Raw genomic sequence first — 17,588 nt, 5'->3', positions numbered from 1 at the left:
AGTAGGGGCAGTTTGTAAACTGAGTGGAGAGCACAGGCTTCAAATGAGCAGTCGTCTAAGACTAACAATATTTGGACATTGTAAAGCTAACTAGTTTATGCATCATAAATTTGCTAAAGTCTAACACCATTAAAATGACAAAAAACTAATGATTTAAGAAGTGTTCTTCCATATTCAGTCTTTTCTTATGTCTTTCCCAGTCTTGTACTGACCTTAAAAGTGAAATAGGAACTGATGGTAAGTAAAATGAAATAAAGAGCATGAAGCTGAATTTTTGCTCTGATTTATACATCTGTGCTGTGTACGATACTCATTAAAAACACAGTAATAGAGAATCATTTACCTCTCATTGCAGTCAGACCAATTCATTTCTGTTTCCATTCATTTCACTTGTGCACAAGATAAGAATAATTCTGTTTTTCTCAAGATAGTAAGTTGCTTTGGGTTCTTTTTGAAATTCATTAAATGAACGCAACAACAATAAACGGTAGGTTCATTTTAGACAAACAAGCGTTTTTAGTATGTTTTCTCCATCTGTCCTCACCTATATCATTTTTCAATTAGTTTCAAATAACATGGTCACAGGTCAGCTGATAACCCTGGTGAAGATGCAATACTAAAAGACAACCAACCAACCCTACAAAATATTTTTACATAACATAACAAAAATGTGTTTAAATCACTTTGATGTGAATGCATACTGGGAAACGCCATTCACCAATTCCTGTCTTTTCTTCTGTGGATGAATGTTCCCCAACATTCTTAACTGAATTTCAGTGGCTTTTGTCAGACTGCTAGTGCAATCTCTTGGAATCTCTTCTGTATTTCAAAACTGTAATGACGATATGCAGAATTGTAGCCCAAATACTCTAAGCAATAGAACTATAATTGGAAAAACTGTCACTACAGTCTTCTCAGAGAAGTGCTTAAGGAGATGGCATACCGTAGCTGCCTTATTCCTGACTTACTCCTTTTTAAACGGGTGCCAGTAAGTACGCATTCGCATATGTGTGTGTCAAAGACAGGACAGTATTCTACGCAATACAAGTAGCCTCAAATAATATTATCAAAACTGCTTTACTTAAAATGATTTGCTTGCTTCATCCACTTTAAGGAAATCACTCTATGAATTTAAGTATAATTTTTCATTTATTTGCAAGGCTTTATAGCTCAAAATGGGAGCAGAACAGTTTTTTTTTCTTTATCATACATTTATGAATGCATTTGTTGAAAAGATAAAGGTATTTTATGCTACGGGCAAAACCTTTTGGAAAGCATTATGGTTTTATAGGGATTACTTAATTTCTGGCAGATTCATGTATTTTCTAGTCAAAAGATATGATTATGATAATCTAGTCTGGCTTTCCCCATCATACGTGCCGTGAATATTTCTAATTATTCTTGCCTTGAGCTCTAAAGCTTTTTGAACTATATTGTACATCTTTCAAAATCCATACAGTTGTTACTTAATTTTTACCTTTTGGTGGATAATCTGTTATTCCCCTTGTTTCATTGCATTATCTGGGAGGTGAAGTTTAGATGCATTTGCAGCTAAAAAACTTGAGATTGCAGTGACAAAGCTTGTATCATAAATTTTATGCATGATCAGGTGACTTTTGTATCCCACCTTTTGTGTGTCCTGCCTTCTAAGTGGTCAGTTGTGCAGTCCTAGTCTTGCATTATGTGTCATTCTTTGCATGTGATTTCCTACACTTGTTTAAAAAAAAAAATACAGAAAAATGAAGAAGTCATTTCTTCCTGTTGTTACAAACCCTCATTAGTGTAAGCTGCCTTAGATACCTACCCTCAGAAGGCACTTCAACACATTTAGTATGCCATGTGTAATACACTGTTCAGTAACGTGAGAAGTTTATTCCTATCTTGCAACGGAAATCTCAAAACAAACTAATATTCTGCCTAAAACCTTTAGGGATGGACAGACAGATTGTGCACACATGGGCTGAATTTACTGTCCAATTGTCCTGTTGAAGTCATAGTTCTGCCCTGTTTGACTTCAGGTCATACCTGAAGGACCAGCCAGTGTTGGTGGCCCAGATTCTTCTGAAATGGAATTTGCTAGTGTCCGCCTACAATGAAAGGCATGCAGATATTGCCAAATTACCATCAAATGATAAGTGGAGGTACCTGTGTGTGGGGGTATTCATCAGTGCTTCCCATTTTGGAAGACATCAGTGTGTGGTGGGGGTGACTGGGGTTTTCCCATCTCACCTTTCATGGGATTTTCACAGGTGCTCATACTCTTGCTGCAAGTCAATCAAGCATCAGCGTTAGAAGCAATGCTTCTGGAGAGGGTAGATGGGATTCAGAGTGCTTTCTGGGAAATTCAGTTGATGGCGTTGCAAGCTGTGAATGTGAACTGCTGTCAAACCTGAGCTGATGTGCTAAACAGAATACATCTGAAGGACGTCTCACTGAGGCAAAGATCAAGCAAGGCTTGTGCAAAATTGATTTCACAGTTAGATGTGTTTTAAATTGAGCAAGTTCTGGTTTCACTATAGCCTATTAAAACTTAGACCATTTTACAGCCCTCCAAATCTCTTTAACACCTCCTACCAGTGTTCATATTCCACAGCTAGAATAAAGTTCCAGTATGGCAGATGAAACATTCTTTATTTGAAAATGCTGATCAAGCTTTCTTAAAAACCCTAAAAGTATACATGTGAATTTTGAAATACACCTAACATAAACTGATTCAGTTAGTCAAGATGGATTTAGGCCCATGACACATACAACCTTGATTCTTTTTATTTTAAGCTATTTAGAGGAGAAGTTTCCCTTCAGTCCTTACTGTGAAAACTTGGTAAATGAGAAACAGTATCCTCTATGAATACAAAAATATATTTACAGTGTCGGTGTTTTCTGTGTGAAGGATCAAGTAGTATTTGTTTTCTTCAAATAATGTATGCATTAGTTATGAAAGAACAAAGAGAGCGCAAATTATATACAAAATCCCCAGGAAATTTTGAAGTGCTTTGTAACAGGGGCATTGCAGAGGTGTAGGGCATAGAATGTATCTGGTATTATGGAGTGACGTCAGATACCGATGGCACCTCGCAGTTAAAACCAGCAACATACTACTTTGACTCCAAAGACAGGACCCAGTGGATCGCCTTGCAGTATGGTTGTAGGGTGGCTGAGGTATTTCCTTTGTGCGGCATTTTGAGGCTATAGTTCCAGGCTGTAGAGTATTACCAAGGGCCTTTGTTGGGATCCTGGGGCTGGGAAGAGTTCAGGTACCTCGGGTTACGAACCGCAGGTAAAAAAGCTAACGCTTCAGAGGCTGCAAACAAAGCAGATACTTGTGTTCTCTGGGCACCTCTCTGTTTAGTCTGGCAACTTACCGATGCTGATGTAATACAGAATACAACAGGGAAAGGGGGAAAGGGCTGAGGCTCAGTACTGGCTTTGTTACCAGAGCTGCAGAGTCCTGTGCCCTCAGGCTGTGCTGCTGACTAGGGTTCTTGCTGCCCAAGCCAGCAGCCTCAGGAACAGGAACAGGAGAGGCTTTTCTCGTCCCACCTATTGGAGATCCTCCAGGTGGGTCTGAATATGCATCTTGAAAGTCTGTTCTTAAGGTCAGGCACTCGAAGGAGCTTCTCTGATACCTAACAAGAAGCTGCAGATTTCCTTTTCTAGGTGTGGCTCGGTGTCCTTCAACAGGTATCACAAATGATGCAGATTATGCCAGTCGGTATCGGGCGCAGCCAGAGTCACGTTTTATTGCGTGTGGAAGCTGTGAGGCTGAGAACATGAGAGGCCGGCTAGCCCCTCCATACACCTCATATAACATGGCTAAAGCTGGATTTGCTGGCCACATGTGTGTCAGCACTTACACTTGGGTTGTATAGATTTATAGTATGAAATAATTTTCAGAAAGTTCTCTTGTTTGTATTGATTCTTTGCCAAACAGGAATTAATTGCTGTGATCCGCTGACGAGAACAAGACTGCTTTAAGGCACAAAACTGCATTACTAACTTCAGTGTCAGAACAACAGTACAATGGTCAAATGTCACTCCTGAGCCGCAGTGATACATCAGTTTTGTTTTATCTGTTGTGATTTACTAGTACTGGGTTTTAAATACCAGTTGGCATCACTGTAGCCACATGGCTCCTCTGACGAATATATGTTCCGCAGTCAAAAGACTGTCATAAATCAAGTACATTCACATGCATCAGCACCCTCTACCAACAAGACCATTACTGATTCTCACAAACTAGAAGGAAAGACAAACCAACTTCAAGCAAGTTAGCTGTAAATTCAGTGCCTTCAGAAAGGACCGGAGAGGAATTAGGGTCCAGTTAACTTGAGACTTAGCTTTGGACCATGGGGAGCCCAAAAAGCCCCCGCGGAGAAAGGTTCACAGTGGATGGAATTGCCATTGACTGTAGAAGCCTTTATTGACCGTGCTTGTAATTTATGAGCCTGACAACTGCTGCTGGATAGGATGAACTGGGGTATGTAAACCTGCATCTGAGATGCTCCCCATGCAGGCTTGCACCTAAATTAATGTCCAGAAAAAAATGGCAGTTCCCACTCATTGGTTTCCTGCAGCTACTGGCCGTAACTCTAAGCAATGAAGCTGGGTGTGGTGGATGAGGGTGCCATAAGGCAACATCTCAACAGTGATCCTCCAGTACTCGGCCAAACGCAAAAGTCTCACCTTTTGTAAACATCCAGCCTTTGAGGAAGTCTTAAGTTTTTCCAAGTAAACTTTTTCTTTGCATGTCAACATTTGAATGTAATATGAGTTAGCTGAATGTTAATGCATGTCATTCAAAGGAGACTGTTTCCATTTGTTTCTTCTTTGCTATCGTACGGTTTCAGATAAAAGTTAAACTACAGGTGACATCTATCACTTAAATCTATCATCCAAACATCAGCACATATCAGACTCAGTCAAAATTTATCTGTAACACTATCAAAACCATTTAGCATATTATGAAAGGAACAAAAAGAATTTTCAGTCACTGAGAGTGTCTGTCATATCCTTCTGCATCGTTCTGAAAACCTGGAAAAGTTAAGATGAGGAAATCTTCAACACACAAAAGCAACTTCTAAAAACTTGAAAAATTAATTGAACTCTACAAAAATGCCAATATTCTGGGTTTATCTTGCAGTGTTTCACGGAATAAGGTCGATGGTGAAGAAAAATGGAGGTATTTTTAAATCTTAAATTTAATTTGCTGACAAGGAAAATTAATGGAAACAGGTTGTTCCACTAATGGAAATTACACCATGACTTACCTGTAACTTGCATTGTTACAGGTTGTTGCATAAGCCCAGCACTTAACTGGAAGCCAATCCTAATTTTCTGCTTTTCCATTAATCTGCAAAGTTCTTTCTCCTAAATTGATAGTCTCAGATGCAAATGATGCATTCTCCAAAGAATTTGGTTGTAGCACACAATTTTACATTTTCAAATATTCCCGACTAGTTTTGCTGCTGTCTTGGAGAGAAATCATGCAGGAGATGAGGTATTCCCATGTAAAAAGCAACCATCGCTGGGATTTCTGTTTGAAGCATTGGTGGCCACAGAGAAAAACATGCTCTGTTCAGCCCATTGCTCGGTTGTTTTCTCAATCAGAAGAGGAAGCAAGGCGAGGTCGGCCGCATAGGAAGGCTTTTGTTTTACCAACACGCCTGGCTTCGGCCAAAGGCAAATCTTGAAATGCAACGCGAATGAGCACGAATGACTATGGATAATACTTCAGTGCATTGTTCCTCCAGTGGCACCTGCTTCCTCGTTTCCTCTGCTTTTGCATTTCTCTGCAGCAGAATGTTCCCAGGGTTTTGCGCTTTGAGGGAGGTGACAATTGTTTTTATGATCTACTTCATTTGTAACGTGTTTTCCACCTGACCCTCAGCTGCAACCGCTGGGGTGTCTTCCCAGCTGCCCAAGACCCTAGCAGCCATTACGGCTGATCTCCAAGCCACCTTGCAACTCACTCTGAGAGTCACCAAGCTCCCTGCCTACGGGGACACGGGCACCTCCGGCCCGCGGGGACACGGACACCTCCGGCGGGGACACGGGCACCTCCGGCCCGCGGGGACACGAGCAGCTCCCGCCCGCCGCCCCCGTGGCGCCCCCCTGTGGCCGCGCGGGGCGCAGCGCGTCATCCCCGGCTGCGGGCGCCCGGGGCGGGACGGGGAGCGGCGGGACGGTGCCGGTCACCTCCCGCTTCCGAGCTGGGGTAGCGCAGCGCCGCCTCTGCCGAGGTGCAGAGGGATCGCACCCCAACACCGGTTTTCTCCTTGAGGAGTGCAGGCGTGCCCGGTTTCAGCGTTTCCGAGACAGGCATCCCTGGCTGGCGCCGCGGACACACAACTCCAGCACGCTGCTGTACTCCGGGCTGGGGCTACACCTGGTGTAAATGCTGTAATTATCAATTGGTACTACGTCTTCCATGATTGTGGATAGATGCAGGCAGGGTGGGCATCGCTCTCTGGTTCTGTTTGCCTAGAAGAGCCTTCCTTTGCTCTCTTTGGAGGTGTGTTTCGTGCAATTTCTTCAAAATTTGCACACGAATGCTGCTATTGCATTATGTGTTTGTAGTATCTTACCGCTTAAGGAATTGCTGCTAGTAACTTCTTCAGGGCAGGCACTGTATAACCCCTCACGTTTCTACCATACGTGGCACAGCAGGGACCAGATGTGAGCTGTGAACATGCACAGCTTCTAGCTGGGGAAGTACATCAGCTGCCTACTAGATAGTAGGTATCTGAGGATACTGGCAGTTAACAAGATGTAACTGAAAAGGTTGTTCTTCTGTTCTCAACAATTATTTCTTTGAAATGTTTTCCTGCTGAATTTCTCAAGCCCAAATCCAGTATCATTATTCAATAATCATCAGCATTTTACTCTCCATTCTTGGCAGTCTGAGCTCCAGCTACTGTCAACAACCACCATGACCAGGGGAGGCCAGAAAAGAGCATTCAGCGATGAAATGGTCAGGAATATTAAAGGTAAATCCACGTGGATTATAAATGCCTGTTCAAACGGCTCATTTAAGATCTGAATGCAAAGATGTTTTATTCCATAAACAGCCATCAGCACCACCGCACTGCTGGGAAAATGTGATTGCTATAAAATACTTGACAGCATTCAGGTTTTTATTTGCTATGAAGTTTGACATCGCTACTGTAAAACCCAAGCCTTGTGTCAGCATGTGTTCTGGGAAGGAGACTCACCACTACGTCAGCCAGGCTCAGCACTCAGCCCGAAGTGTATTTGGAGCAGAAGTCTGACTTACCTTTCACATAGAAACTTTGTCTCCAGGAGTTTCCACTGAAATCAGTGAAGCCATTACAGGTATAAAAGAGCATTCGAAATGAACAGAAGTGCTAGGAACTAGATCTTGTGGTGCACATGGGAAGGCCCATAGTGTCCTGGTTTCAGCTGGGGTAGAGTTGATTTTCTTAGTACCTGGTGCAGTGCTGTGTTTTGGATTTGTGTGAGAACAATGCTGATAGCACACTGACGTTTTGGCTGTTGCTGGATAACATTTATCCTAAGTCAAGGACTTTTCAGTTTCTCAGGCCTTGCCAGCCAGAGGGCTGGGGGGGCACAGGGAAACTGGGAGGGGACACAGCCAGGGCAGCTGACCCGAACTGGCCAAAGGGATATTCCATGCCATAGAACATCATACTGAGTATATAAGCTGGGGGAAGAGGAAGGAAGAAGGGATGTCTGACATGCGTTTGTCTTCCCAAGTAACCATTATGCATGATGGAGCCATGATCCCTGGGGATGGCTGAACACCTGCCTGCCCATGGGAAGCAGTGAATAAATTTCTTCTTTTGCTCTGCTTGCATGTGCGGCTTTTGCTTTACCTGTTAAACTGTCTTTACCTCAGCCCACGAGTTTTCTCACTTTTACTCTTCTGATTCTCTCCCCCATCCCACTGTGGGGGAGCGAGTGAGAGAGGCTGCGTGGGGCTTAGTTGCCGGCCGGGGTTAAACCACGACACATAGTAAGAAGTATGATGTGAACATAAAAGTCTGCCATGGGCCCTGCAGTTGTACAAACTGATAGACAGCAATACTACTCTTTAGTGTGAAGCAAGATTCTGCAGGCATGTATTTATGTAAAAATAGAGGAAAACTTTTTTTTTCCCCCATAAAAATATACTTTATTCATAGTGTACAGATGTATTTATACCGATGTTTAACAAACTGAATTTCACTTTCAACTATGTATATACCTACACTGTGTGAATTAGCCATAACATTGTCTGTCACAGTGTTAATGTGCAAGGACATTTACTTATCTACTGCTAGAGTGCTCCTTTTTATCTGGTGCATTAACCCACATACACACATGGTGCTTTATTTAATATTTCAGCTGCATAGGTCAACAGTGTCAAGTAGCTGCCAAAGAATTTCAAAACCACTTTCTTATTAAAATGACTGCAAATGTGATAATTTATAAATTCTATTTTTTCATCTTTATAAACAACATGCTGAAGACTACTTGTCAAGAGATTACAACTCAACAACTATTTTCTGGCATAATCCTACATTTAAGAATTTTTAAGTAGCTTTGTACTTTATTGGAGTCTCTCCTGAAACAATGAATAAAATCAGAGTCACTCATCATGTTTGCTTCATTGCTAATTGATAAACCAGTGGCTTCAGATGATGCCATTCCATTTAATGAATTGCTGATGATTCCCATTGACTGCATCTGTATTGAAAACAAGGAAAGAAGTACAACTTGTAACTACACATACAACAGATATTTGAAATACTAGTGCAGAAGTCAACCAAGGCATCACTATGTGGGGCTGTTCCGACTCCAGACCTTTCACATACTTATTGAAGCTACATATAAAGCTCCTTACAGAGAATAACATTGTCTTTTTACCTTAACAGTATCTATACAACCTTTAGATTACCCAGAAATGATCTGATACACTAGTAATGCAAGAATACCAGGCTATAACTTCATCTGAGTTTAAGTAGAGGAACCCTGTTTGGTAATAATTATTATCTCTCAAAGTAATAAAGCAAATCAGTCTTGAGATTTTTTTGGCCATTTATTTTAATGATTTTTGTGAAGGGAAGCATCTAATGCAAGCATTCACCAGTTCTGTTTCACCTGGTGAACGCTGCAGACCATTATCACCTCTCAGAGGAGGAGCTTCACAATAGAACCAAGCTTAGAATTAGTGTCTTATGGAAAAACACAGCTGCAAAGTATTGGAATGTATTTGCATTGTTTGCTTCAGTTTTTTAACTGTATTTCTACATTGTGGTACATTTATAGTACAGAGAGGTCAAAACTTCAAAGCTTTCCTTCTCAGTAATCCCTTCAGAAAAATAAAATCAGATAAATATACCAGAAGCGTGTAGCTAATTTAGAGCTGGATGGCTTGCTTCAGTTACAGAATGAAGCAAGCCAAGGTCAAGCTTTAAGGCTGAATACATCTGAACTTGCAAGTCCATTTTAACCCAGAACCATGGCTGCACTTGGAAGATGGACTTTTCATCTGTAACTCTGGTCACCCTAAGCAGGGCTGCATTTTAGAGCGGGGTACAGTTCCCCTTATTCTAGTGATGAGCTGCTTACCATTTAAAAACTTGTATTCCCCACCTGTGTTCGTAAAGCTGAAAGGTGATCTACTGCTGTAAGATACTAGTTTATTATTCACTTCTTCGTGAAACAGACACCTGGCAGTGTAGCCGTTTCAGAGAATGGACATACAGCCCCCATTTGTGCACTCATATCTACAGTTATTTATAGTTTTGGTGAAACAAGTAATACAAAGATCAGGACTTCTAGTTAGTAATGAGAAGACAGAAAAGGAAACAACAAAAAATTGCATTGAATAATTTATGTGTGATCTGCCAGAATCTGGAATGGCGTTTTTAGTTTGTTTTATGACTGGCATCTGACTTCATCAATGCCACTGTTGTCTTGAAGAATTTATCCCAGCATAAAATTCTGCAATGATACTTGAATTACTTAGAATGGAAATCCAAATAAAACTGAAAACAGTAATTAAGTAACACATCTTTACTGCCCTAGAAAAGTCAAGTCATTACTGGGTCACATATAAAGCTGTAAATGGCCCTAGTCTTTGTACTTCTTTCTTTCATATAAATAAAATACTGCTCTACACATACGGACATATCTAATGGCATTTGTGTTATCTGCCAATTCATAAACTAAGTCACATCCTCTGACTGAAAAATACCTGTATCTGTAACAAAGCCCAGTGCTGCTGGATCAGAGCCTCTGTTGGCATTAAGGCTATAGCTCAAGTGAGAGCAGGCGTTGCCCTCCCCCCCTCCCCCACCCGAAGTCACTCACACCATGTGACTAGTATGAATAAAAGCTATGTTGAAAATCTTGCCTTTTCTGTTACTTTCTCAACTCCAGTCTTCAGTTCATGTACCATATTGCTGATTTGCTTAGCTTTGCTAAGGCTGTCATCAGGTAGCTCTTGATGGTGCTCAATATGCTGGTTGAAGTGGGAAAGAGGTTCTTTCCAGGCTTGGAGAAGTTTCAGTATCAAGTGAGTCAGTTCTTCTCTCTTATAAATTAAAACAGTAAAGAATTTCTCTGTGAGTTTGCAGCAGGTCATATGAAACTGTTAAGACAGTCTCACTGTCAAATCTCAGTGGGATTGCGATTTACATCTGCAATTCAGTAGTTTTCAGGTATTCAGAATTTAAGGGCCACTCTACCCCTGGTTATTTGCTTATATATAAACAACACCCAAAAGTTGTATTTCTCTTGTTTTCAGCTTTCTTGGACCCAAGATCTGTAATACCTAAAACTGTGAATACAGCATCAGCAAAACGGTGGTGTTCCTGTCAAATGTACTTGGTACTGAAAAAGCTTTCAGAAATTTCTAGATAACTCAAGAGCCCAAGAAGCCTCATATAGACATCTCTGTGGGCTGGTATGGAAGTGCAGGTGTTTCCTCACACCTGCGGTGGTTATAGCTCTGTTGGTTAGAGGTTTGCTGCAGATACACTTCCCAGAAAGTGCATGGTGGTCAGGACGGTTGCCTCTCTAAGAGAAGCTCAATGGCCGTAAGACTTCTCTTGCAACAGAAGTTCAGAAATCAGGTTGATCGGTTAAAGCTTCCTAAAGCAGGCAGGGCCTCCATCGCCCTTCCAGGGGAGCTTCTAAACACCTCGGGGGAAGCTCCTCATTCCATCACAACCAAAGAGCAAAACGCTGACATACATCTCCCTCTGTCTCCTCCCAGAGGCAAAAGTTTCTCCCACTCCTGTATCCTCGACTTTACAATTTGCTTTTTTCTCTGCCTGAAGAAAGTCTTCCTGCTCATCTCTAAACTAGTAGTGATTTTTTTTTTTCTCTTTGGCATTACATTTGTCTAAAACAATTTGCAGTGCTTTCCCCCTTACCTAACTACCGATTCAGAGATAATGACTGTTATTTCTTTCTCCCGATTGCTTTTTGTACTTTGCAGGGACACAGATTCATTTAACTTACCTGTCACGTGCACAGGTTTCTAAGTGTCTGTGCTGCAGACATTGCCACAACAAGACCAAAGGGATGTCCGTCTGCCAGTCATTTGGACAAAGCACTACTGCAATACCCTTATTATAACTAATAAATACGACCTGAGCAGATGTAACCACATGCAGCTTGTAAAGCACAGCAAACGACTGATTTGCGTGCAGCACCTCTGCGATGCGCACCCGCTTGGGGTCAGAACAGATCGGCTGCTTCGGCCTGAAGCACCGGAGGCGTCACCACCTCCCTGCCTGCCTCCAGCCCGAGGGGCGGGGGGGACCACGGCAGCGTGAGGGGTGAGGCGTTTAGGGGCTCTGACGGGCCGGCGGGTATTTTCCTCTTTCTTCAGCGGGGAGAAAGGAGGCGGTGCGACCCGCGGAGCCCCCTCCCAGCGCCGCCGTGCCCCTCGCCCGCCGCCGTCCCGCCTTACCGGGATTTTTTGGGCGTATTCCTTGCCGTTGGGGGTGAGCATCCCCGACGTGTGGCACTTCCGAGCGGGCTTCCCCAGCTCGTTGTCACGGGGAGGAAAGTGTTTTTCCTATGGGGGAAGAAAACCTAAAGAAACAACCGGAGTACCCCGCGCCCCGCCGGCAGCCGCTGGCAGGGCGGCGGGAGCCCGGTCCGCGTCGGCGGGGCCGGCCCGGCACTCACCAGCTCGGCGTAGAGCGCCGTGGAGAGGCTGTGGATCCTGCCCGAGTGCCGGATCACCCGGTCGAAGAGATCGGCCACGGTCAGCAGGCGGCTGCCGGCGTCCCGCGGGGCGCAGACCAGCAGCCAGAGCAGCGCCAGCGCCGCGGCGGCACCTGCGCAGAGCGCGGCGGCGTCGGGGGGCGCGGGGGGCGGCCGGGCCCGCTCCGCTCCCCCTCCCGGCCCGGCCCGCTGCGCCCCGCTCCCCCTCCCGGCCCGCTCCCCCCGCCCGCCGCCCTCACCTGCTCGCCCCGCCGCGCGGGCGGGGGCCATGGTGCCGCGCAGCCCGCTGCCCGGTGCGGATCGGCTGCCCTTGCCCCCGCGTCCTCTATATATGCGGGTGGGGACGTGCGTGGCGTGGGGGGGCTCTCCCGGTCATGACGGGCCCGTCCCTGACGTGCGCAGCCCGCGGCCACCGTGAGCAAGCCGCCCGCAGCGGGGCTCCCGGCTCGGCGGCCGAGCGGGCGCGCCCCTCGCACCGCCGGGGCCAGCCCCCAGCCCCGGGCGACCCCCAGGACCCAGCAGAAATGGGGCTCCCGGCCTCTGGGGAGGGGGATGCTGCTGGCCTCCGACCCCCCCGCCCCGCCGAGGTCGGGGAGGCGGCTCCTGCGGCCCCACAGCAGTGGCTTGCCAGGTCCAGCGCCAGCATGCCCGCTGCCGTCGGGGGGGGTGAGGTGTGAGAACAGACCAAGCGAAAAAAACCCGCTCTTGTCAGGGGTAACGGGGGGTTTACACAAGCACAGCGATGGGCAGCACGAGGGGTAGGGGCAGAGCCTGGCCTGATGAGGTTCATCTCCCAACCATTTCTTCTAATCCCACGGTTAGGATCAGATCTGCTTTCCCTGCTCTCTTGCAAGTGGTCAGAGCAAGAGCACCAAAGGTGCGAAAACTGGCGACTGCACGCTTGGTGGTGCACGTGTGCCTGAAGTGGTTGGTGATGTCCCCCCGTACGGCTAAAAGGTGAGGGGAATAACAGCAAAGCACTCAGACTGGGATCCCCAAAGGGGCGCAAGTCCTGTGGATTTGGTTGCTGTCCCCAGTTTCTGGGTGTGAGATCCTGAGGAACCCTGAAAGGCATACACGGAAAGGTGAGATGTTTGTCATGAGGCTCGTGACTGCTGACATGTCAAACCAGGAGCTGCTTCAAGCTGACCAGCAAGGAAACCTGAGCACAGGGTCTTACTGCTCCGTTTTCTGGTTTTCGGCACCCTACCACTTTAAAATCCAACGGGAACAGCTCAGGGTCTGGTAGAGTGGAATCAGGCACCTTCTCTGCCTGTGGGTGTTCAAGCTGAGGCTGGCCAGGGGACTGCCATAACTGCTGGCTCCTACGACATGGAGAGTGAGACAGCTCTGCCCATCTTGTTGAAGTTTTTCACTGCCAAGGGAGCAGTCCACTTAGTAATGAGGATACAGCTGACATGAAATTGTAATTTTTCCTCTGTGACTACCCCAGCCACTATGCTAGAGTCATGCATCTGTTTTGTAACCCCTGAATCCCAATTGCCTTTATGGAAAATGGAAGGACTGTACCTCCAGCAGAGCAATGAATATCTCTCTCCCCCACCATTTAGGGACAGCTGGGTGACTAGGACCCCTTCGGGAGGTGGAAGACATGAGTTTGACTAGCTCTCGGCCAAGGAGGGAATGCCCTCAGTCACCTATACTCTGTGTGGATGCTAACAAATTGTTAGAAAACAAGCAGAAGCAGCTACTTTTCTAGCCAAATCTTAAAAGTAATTGCCGCCTGCCACTGCATTCTGCATGAAGTGGCCTTTCCAAAGGATTCACATTTTGAAAATAGGAGCTCCTCCAAGGAATTAGGTGTCAGTTTCTGGGCTCTGAGTAGGTGTTTGCATGGATATCCACTGAACTCCAAAGCCTGTCAAAGCTGACACATTTTAGGATGCGCACAGATTCAAGGCACAGAGAGGTGAAGACCTTTAGTGCCAAGAATGTCAGCAGAAGTCACTGCTGAGTCCCTCATTTGCGTGCTTGTGCTGTCTGCCTAGGTTTTGTTTTCTTTTTTTTGCATCTGTTTAAGAATTTGGCTCTTTGTTAACAAGACAGATTTTTAAGTAGGAAAAAAGAGATTTTTATTTCCTTTTGCCCAAAGGAAGGTTGAAAAGATAGCACATGAGAAAGAATATTCAGATGTCTTTCTCACACAATCTACATTGCCTTCATTCATTCAGAAATCTCAAAGGGAGGTTATTTCTCTCTGAGAGCTACCCAGAAATCACATGTCCTTCCAGGGAATTTGTCTGGCTATGATGTGCACTGAGCTAGCTAGATTTGATTTAAGTTAAGCGACTGCAATCTCCAAAAAGAATTTATTTTTTTCTTGACAGAGTTGGATCAATATAAGCAAATACTAGAAACCTTTCTACTGGACTAGTCTGCATGCTGCTTAGCCTCTACCAGCAATGCATCAAACCGATGCATCTCTGAACTCAACAGACCAAACTCACTTCTCTAAAATTCCCCAAAGTCACTTCTAAACGTCAATAGTGCAATGGGTCCATAAGATACTTTTTATCCCTCATGTTTTTTGAACTCCTAAAATTAGTATTAAAGGCAGTTCATTGAGTTGTGCTTAATGATCTACACTATTCAGCAGAGGTTGTTCTCATCTCTTACCTCTGCTTTATCTCTAATAAGTAAAACAACGCTGTTAATTTCAGTGGTTAGAGCTACTGAGACAGTTCTTAATGGGGATCATACAGGAAGCCTTGGCAATAGTTCTGAGCTCTTTCATAGCTGGTAAAATACTTCTGGCTTGTGGTACAACTGAAGGATTGGAATATTAGTATCATTCCTGATACCTATCAGAAAATGAGCAATCGTGCACATGACAGGATCTGAAAAACACTGGTAGTGTGTATATAGGAAGCATGTGGATCAATGACTTATTTTTACTGGCCAATAGCCATTTTCTTTTGGTTTTCATGTGTCTTGGAGAAAACCTGACATCAAATCTTACCCTAGAAAAGGTTACTTAAAATGTTAAGCAAATTTTTGAGTTTCAAAGGAGCTGTGAACTTGCACTCTGGAAAATGTAAATGACTTGCACAGCAGAAATTGCAGTACAGCTTGGAGAAAAGAATACACAGTAAATTATGAAGTTTCTTTTTTAAGGTTCTAGTTTCTAAAAGGAATGATGTTTTCTTAACAAAAGATATATGAATGTTTAAGAATTATTTTTCCTGGCTCTTCACTGATATTTTAAATTTGTAGATGACACCAGACTGGAAGAAATCACTTGCATTTTAGAATTCAACAAGATCTTGAAAATTAGAGCCTGAAGAAAGCAGGGTGCAGTTCAGTGAAGAAAAAATGCGAAGCACTACACTTAGACAAGAGCTTAGACTGCCCAAGTACGGAACGAGACAGCAGTCAAACAGAAGGGGATCATGGCTTGTACTAAATAACAAGCTAAACCTAAGTCAGTAGTATCTTACTGTTGCTTTGCGTTGTTTATTCATTTGTTTTGCAATCTGGGGAATGTTCTTTGAAATGCTGTCTGTGAGAGATGCAAAAGAGTTCTTCTGCCATACACTGCATTTGTAAGGCCTCTGCCAGAATACTGTGTTCACTGTTGGATATCACGTTTCAAGAGAGATACGAGCCAGATGGAAAGAGCCTAGACGAGAAAAGCAAGAATGATCACAGGTTAAAGACCCCCATGGCCCACAAGGAAAGACTGAAGGAAGCGGGTTTGTTTCCTCTCTAACAGGGAAAGATGGGGCAAGGATACAGTTTTCAGATGTGCAGAAGGTAGCTGCAAAGATGAAGGGAAGCAGTTACCGACCACGTTTATTATGGATACAAGATATAATGGGATCAAACTGCAATAAGGGCGATTTAAATTAGAGATTAGAAAGAAGTTCTTTATGGCTAGGAGAATTAAGGACTGGAACAGTTTGCTCAAGGACACCATGAAAGCTCCATCAGTATCTACTCCATCATTATCTAACTTTTCTTACAAACTTTCAAGCAGTTTTCAGACAGTCAGCAGTGGTGTTCATCCTGCTGTGGGTGGATGGGTGAGTGGGCAAAATCAGACCTCTCCCCCTTCCAGCTTGCTAAAGCTTTATAGTGCAAGACCAACTGGAGTTCATTATGTGTTCAAAATCACTCCTAAGTTTGCACCTAAATGAAGGTGTAAAAGCTGAAATGGTTTGTTTCAACAAATATTGTCCACTATTGATTTGCCTTTTTCGTATAACATAGCAACAGGCGCATTTTACAGCTCAAGAAGGGACAAGTCACACACTTTTTCTCTGAAAGCTGATAACATGAGTTCTCGAATAAAACAATATGGAAATGATGTAACCTGGATCTTAGAAGTGAAGTGAAAAAAGAGCTGTCTACTCACTAAAGGAGTCAACCTTTTCCTGAAGGCTGCATCTCAGATCTATGTTTTTTCTTAAATCTGTAAACAAAAAGGCATACTTCTGCTTTTACCGCTTCATGTAGAAGTGTTTGGCTTTTCTCACTACTAACTTCTCTGCTTTTCTCTTTCTCCTCTTATGAAAAGATGTCCAAATCATTGTCTCCCACCCTGCGTTCATACTAAATCACTAAACTTCCTGGTTTTGTTTTGATTTGGATTGGTTTGGATTGTTGCAGTCTAGAAAATCCAAAGACTTAGACCATACAACATAAGTAAGAACAGATAGTATTTTTCATTGGATCAATTGATATAGCTGGAAAAAATGAAAAGAAGCTTTTGAGCAAACATGAACTTTTCCAGAGTGGATCTGGAAAATTGTCTGTTTGCCCAACTATCCATTTTTTTAAAATTAATTGTTTGCAGATCTTGTGTTGCTCTTGGTTGCATATTTCTTTCCTTTGTATCTTTCTTCTCCTCCTTCCTCTCACTCTTCACAGTATAAACATTCTTTAGTCCCCTCATCTTAAAACAACAGTCCTTGACTCCATTTGTCTCTCTGGGCAAAATCCTTCCTCATTCTCCGTCTCTTTTAATAACTGTACACTCACTGAAACGTTTTATGCATTTATCAGATTTATCTCCCTTTTATGCTCTTTTCAGTCATGTTTCTCTGTTTCAATCCTCACTGAATCTGCTTTTATTTAAACCTATAAGGACTTTTCATAATCAAAGCTCTCCATTGTCATCTCCTGTAAAGCCTCCTGCTTTCTTTGTCCTTTATATATATATATATATATATATATAGCTTTATAGCTATACCCTTTACTGTGTCTCCTGCTGCTTCTTTAATTTCTTATACAGAGAACTCTCCCCATCTCTTCTCCAGTTTTATGTGAAGGCTTTACAGGAGTCTGTCTCACATTTTACAATCTCATCAGCAAAAGCAAAAATTCAGCTACTGCTTCTTACTGCCACTTGAAGGCCTGCCCTC

The 17,588-nt window shown here is 43.8% G+C and overlaps 1 protein-coding gene across 2 annotated transcripts; it reads right to left on the bottom strand.

The window, feature by feature from the left end:
• Positions 1–8,501: 8,501 nt before the first annotated feature.
• LOC308065689 (prolactin-like) lies at positions 8,502–17,368 on the bottom strand. Of its 2 annotated transcripts, XM_080391886.1 has the most exons (5): positions 12,444–17,368; positions 12,166–12,317; positions 11,945–12,052; positions 10,379–10,558; positions 8,502–8,706 (listed from the first exon to the last, which is right to left on the bottom strand). In XM_080391886.1, the coding sequence occupies exons 1-5, from the start codon at positions 12,472–12,474 to the stop codon at positions 8,512–8,514; spliced, it is 666 nt and encodes a 221-aa protein (XP_080248012.1). In that variant the 5' UTR covers positions 12,475–17,368; the 3' UTR covers positions 8,502–8,511. The 2 variants fall into 2 exon arrangements, with proteins under 2 accessions (XP_080248012.1, XP_080248011.1); XM_080391885.1 differs by having other exon boundaries at positions 12,166–17,368.
• Positions 17,369–17,588: the final 220 nt, after the last annotated feature.

This window comes from Falco punctatus (genome assembly GCF_963210335.1).
Source record: "Falco punctatus genome assembly, chromosome: 6".
Classification (NCBI taxonomy): domain Eukaryota; kingdom Metazoa; phylum Chordata; class Aves; order Falconiformes; family Falconidae; genus Falco; species Falco punctatus.
This window is presented reverse-complemented; position numbering and strand designations above follow the sequence as displayed.